The sequence below is a fragment of the Cibotium barometz genome, chromosome 8 (genome assembly GCF_041138505.1).
Source record: "Cibotium barometz isolate CiBa-2024 chromosome 8, ASM4113850v1, whole genome shotgun sequence".
In the NCBI taxonomy this organism is placed as follows: domain Eukaryota; kingdom Viridiplantae; phylum Streptophyta; class Polypodiopsida; order Cyatheales; family Cibotiaceae; genus Cibotium; species Cibotium barometz.
In genome coordinates this window covers 2,817,008-2,822,332 of record NC_141053.1, presented here as the reverse complement: position 1 = coordinate 2,822,332, position 5,325 = coordinate 2,817,008, and the positions used below count along the sequence as shown (strand labels likewise).

Below are 5,325 nucleotides of genomic sequence, written 5' to 3'. Positions count from 1 at the left end.
GGAGAGAGAGAGAGAGAGAGAGAGAGAGAGAGAGAGAGAGAGAGAGAGAGAGAGAGAGAGAGAGGTGGGTAGAGTAACCCTTATTTTTGGATGTGATTATTGTAGGAGGCAAACATCACTACCAAAAATAAGAATGTAGGACACATTTCTAGATGATAATTAGTATGCACACTTGAAATTATGTTGACTGGTGACCATGATGATGTGGATAGGGGTTACTCCATAGAGATAAGGATAGGCTTCAAAGTTCACACAATCAGGCACCTAGGAAAAAGAATAAAGTAGGGGAAAATCAAATCCTTCTTAATAATCATTGCCGTAAATATATTCCAAGATTTTGTCAACAAAGAATACAGTGGCTCTAGAGCACTGAAATGGGGTGAAGCATGAACCTTGGTCACTCATACGAAACCTTAAGGAGTGACATTTTTCTCCTAGTGGTTGAATTTACAAGCAAACATAAACAAGGTATGATTGAAATGAACAGTAGGTTTCCATAAAAGCAAGAACTTTATTGTTGTTGTTATTTTATATTTCTTGTAGTATACCGTTGTATTTCCGGACCATGTTCAATGGCCTACTACTATTATACATGATTCCTCGAAGTGCAAGGAGGTCTTTAGTATTTCTCTCCTTAAAAGTAAGAGGATAGCGAGGGGTGATGGCCACGAATGCCGTTGAGGCGGAGGAGGGTGGCTGGGTCAGCGGTAGCGTTGGCGGCGGGCAACCGCATGCAGAGGCGTAGGGTGCTTCTTCCGGGGGACACCATGACGGTGGCGGAGTAGGTGGCGTTGCGCCAGCGAATGGATAGTGCATGTTCGCCGATGGGACCGCGCCACTGTATGGCGCCACCGCTATGTGCCATCACCTCCACCTGCTGCCACCCCTGGAGCAGCGTGTCAAGCACGTTTCCGGTGGGGAGGTTGACCAAGTTGGAGTCAGTCAAGCACATACGGTAGCAGCCGGAGGGGTTCCAGGAGGTCCACAACACAATGCCGGCGATCGCGGGGTGGGAGAAACCTTCAAGGAGGACTTCCTGGAGGTAAGCGGCAGCCTGCAAAATGCCAGTCAGCTCTTTATAAGTAACGGAATAAAGAGGGTATTGAATTATCGAGGGTGGTATCCTTGCTCCTTTTACCTTCGTGATGTTGTTGCCGAGGGCCTGCACGTTGATGTCCAGCTCAGTGAGCCAAATGGGGTACCCAAGAGTAGCCAGCTTGTCGATTGTGCTCCGCATGTAGGCCACATCGGGCTTGGTGAAATGGGACTCCAAACCTATGCCCAGATTCGCCACCCCGGCGGCGTGGAGCTGGCGAAGCTTTGCAATGTAGGCGTCGGGGGTGGAGGCGGCGTCGTTGACGTTCTCCAGCGTGTTGTACTCATTGACAAAGAGCGGGGCGGCCGGGTCCAGTGCCTGGGTTGTCAAGAAAAATTCTGTAGAGGCGTTGCGGTCGCCCAGCGCGTCCTCGTAGAAGGAGAAGTGCAGCTGCTCGTTACTCACGTCCCAGCCAATGAAGCGGCCGGTGTAGCGACCCACCACCGAGCGGACGCGCCCCATGACCGCCTGCCGCAGCTCCGCGGGCCGGCCAAGCTTCTGTACCCACTGCTGCTGGAATTTGGGGTCGTCCCACACCACGTTGTGCCCTCGGACGGACAGGTTGTGGGCCTCACAGAAGGCCAGCATGGCGTCCGACGTGTTGTAGTCCACCCGTCCCTGCTGCCGCTCCGTGGAGTACCACTTGAGCTCGTTCCCGAAAACCGCCGTGTTGAAACGCTTCAGAAACCACTCCTGATGACATTCAACCAACAAAAAAAAAACTGATCACAAGGGATGAAGTGATTTAAGCAACATTTAACATATCCCATAACACGGCGGGCTTAATTAATTAATGATGCGTTACAATGTTCCACGTGGTTTCAATGCTCCAGCCAACCTCCAATATCTTTTTTATCTTTTTTTTTAATAATAAAAAGACAGGAGGGATTATATTATAACATAACATATCTTCCAATGCTCCAGCCAACTTCCAGTCAGCATTATTATTTAATCTGATACTCCAATATAAACTAATCATTATTTAACCTGATATTGCTTGTTGCTTAGGATGTTTTGCTCGATGGCTGACCCAAACTTAAAGCCCAGCTTCGTGCCCACCACTTCAATGTTGGCGTCACGCACCCTCTTGCCCATGAAGTCCACAACGTGCAAGCTCACTGTTCTCCTTCGCAGCTACGATTTAAACAAAACAGGATTTTTTTTTTAACAAGCTGCAAAACCTGCACGACGCCGCGCCATTGATGCAGTAGGCGCCAGCTGCTATGCCAAACTGCAATACTACTGTGAGACGTAATTACCGATTCTCTCCACGCTCTCTGATGCGATAGCCACTCTTCGTTGCTGAAAGGCTGCACGGAGACACGATCCAGCCATAGCTCCATTCCCGATGTAAAATTTATCGTCTGCTCAATACGTCATACAACATTAGTCGATCAAATCTGAATTTTAGCAAAGTACTGGATTAATATATTTATAATCGTATTGCATATTGCTAGGCAAATTAGTGCATGATTAATCAATCGTTCAAGCTTTGATTGCGCGAGGACGATTTTGAACTAGCCGCGCGCGCTCCAACCTTATTGATCCTTACCTCAAAGTAGAGTCGAGAGGAGGTTGCCGGTGTGTAATCCAGAACGAAGCCTCCTTTGAGGAAGGACCAGCATCCGCTCTGCGCAATCACTAAGCCTGCGCCCACATACTCCTTCCCACTATCTGTCACCACGGTGGCCTTCACCATGGCAGTCGACGTTGCGCCTGCTGGCCCGCTCACTTGCAACCATGCTGCATTTCACTTCAACACTACAACATTTAATTATATCACTAATTAAGCCCTTATAATCTGCTTTTATCTATGCAAAAAATGGTTTTCCTAGGAGGCAGTATGATGTGTAATTAACCACAAGTTCCACAACTATAAAGCCGACTAATTATTGCTGCCAAATTAGAAGGATGCTTTGAATCATTCCAATAAGGCATGCCAAATTAGAAGGATGCTTTGAATCATTCCAATAATGCATGCATGCATGCAGCCACAGGAGGAATTTTGAAGGTGCAGGAAACGAGACCTGAGACACTATACTTCACTCCGCTTGTGAGATTGCTTAGCAGCTGCGAGGGACCGTTGTAGCTGGCCGTCCTGTTGGCAGCCACCACGAATCTGTTTCCATCATCATGCGCATAAGATCTCAGCTGGAGAATGCAGTTCCCCAATGGCGACCACCCATTCAATCCATCTTTGAAGTCTGGATTAGTGACGATGCCTCCGTCGTATAGAAGGGCACCTGGCTTCGATAAACACTAGTACGTGATGTGCCAATACAATTAGCAGAATAATATTGCACCCATGAGCACATCTTCCATTTTCCTTAATGATACGATACATTACATCGACTTTGCCCTTTAAATTATAAGTGCCGGTAACTCTCTTACCTCGCTGTATGCTGTTGGGTCATAAGCCGTCCAGCTTTGAGCTGCGATTGAGGAGTGGCAGAGTTGAATCAAGGTAAGTACCAGGCAAGGGTATATAGATTAATTCGTTCCATACAAATGTGAAAAGTAGGTGCTGCATTCAGCACTGAGTTAGCAGCAGCTATGTGATGGAGTGTGATATTAAATCAGGGGCGAAGCTCACCTGGCCTTGGTGCCAACGTAGCCTGCAATATTATGAATATCCAAGCTGGTATCATGCGATGTAGAGACATGTTATATTGCGCCTTGGGCACAGCTATGGTTGGATACAAGCACTGATCGGATCGGACTGATGTATATATATATATATATATAGATTAGCCTACCATCAAGACAATCTGAAGGCCGATGTTTTATCACACAGAGTGGGGGCTTAACGATCATACATATCTAAGTTTGCACCTTGAATCGTGATCACCTAGGGAGGAACCTTTTGTAGGGAGCCTTACAGGTAGCTTACCTTCTACTAGAAGGTTGGACTGTCGCAACCTCTGAGTGTCCATTTGTTGCTTGCGTGACTTAATTAATAAGCGTTAAGTGCTAAGAATGTGCACTTTGATACATCTAATAATAATCTAGCAAGAAAATCTCCAACACGGATTTTAAATACCGTGATTAATAATCGTTGATTGACGCGCCAAAAAGAGCTTACGCCTGAGTTTTTAGACATCAAACTTTTACGAATTATGCAACGGAAATGTGCCGGATTTTCTCATTGGAAGACCCTACTCATTCGTTCCTACAAGATCGCGTACTCCGCACTTGTAATAATTAGGCCGGCCACAGTCTCGTTATCAATTCATTGCATAAGTACCCACACACTTGAATGGGCGAACTTTAATATGAATCATTATGATGGTCCAAGTCATTAATCGGAACTCTATCATGCATGCTGCTGCACGGAAAAGAGAGGCAGCAGGCTGCCTTGCAATGCCAGTCTGCGCGCACACACAATCATACACGCACTCAAGATTACTGGTTTGCCCACAGTTTTACGATTTAATTATGTTTGGTCACACCAGTTCTAGAGTTAGGGGCGGATCACACGGCCAAATGGGGTGGCCCATTTCTGCTCGCCATCAGTGGCCGTGAGTGTGAGAAAAAAAAATCAACACGAAATCATCAGTAGCGTTTTTTTAAAAAAAAAATTTTATGGGAAAACTATTTTGAATCTTACAAACTTTCCCTCTTAAACCACGAAAAGCTAACAAAACCACTTAGCAAAATGGCCCTGCAAAACTGCCATAGTCTGGAGTTTGCACCGACTTTTCTTGGAACTGCCATCTCTTAGTGGCCTTAAGCCATGGTCACCCGAGGTAAAAAATGTGCACATTTTGGCTTCCGCGTGATCTGCCTCTGTTTTCATTCGCCGAGCACCTGGTCTCTTTGTTCGCTCTCCATGCAAACTCTACATGGAGAGGGCGCGCCGCGGAACATATACCAGCCAACCTTTCGTCACATCGTAAAAACTGTGATAGTATCACGGATCACACTCACTCTTTGCGCTTGATCTTGCGAAAATAATCGTATCAATATTATTCGTAATTATCCACTAGTTTTAACATAATCTCATTATTTGTACATCACGCATTAATATTTGAGTGAAAGGTTACCTACTTAACCTTGGTTAAATAAATCCTCTACGTAAATAAGTAACACCTTAGGACCAATGGTTTCTAACCGTCTAGCCTTCTGGCTTCTTGTTAACACCCATTTTGGGTTCTTAGTAATTTAGTTCTTGTCTACTATGTGTCATCTCACACATAGTCTAGTTTTTCACATGATATCTTTAACTAAGA

General features: G+C 45.7%; 1 protein-coding gene across 1 annotated transcript; it reads right to left on the bottom strand.

Annotated features, from left to right (window-relative positions):
* Positions 1–491: 491 nt before the first annotated feature.
* LOC147635829 (endo-1,4-beta-xylanase 5-like) lies at positions 492–3,932 on the bottom strand. The gene is made up of 8 exons (XM_086801187.1): positions 3,690–3,932; positions 3,488–3,528; positions 3,124–3,355; positions 2,649–2,839; positions 2,356–2,460; positions 2,084–2,230; positions 1,139–1,789; positions 492–1,054 (listed from the first exon to the last, which is right to left on the bottom strand). Exons 1-8 carry the CDS (start codon positions 3,757–3,759, stop codon positions 635–637), a joined length of 1,857 nt encoding a protein of 618 aa, XP_086657313.1. The 5' UTR covers positions 3,760–3,932; the 3' UTR covers positions 492–634.
* Positions 3,933–5,325: the final 1,393 nt, after the last annotated feature.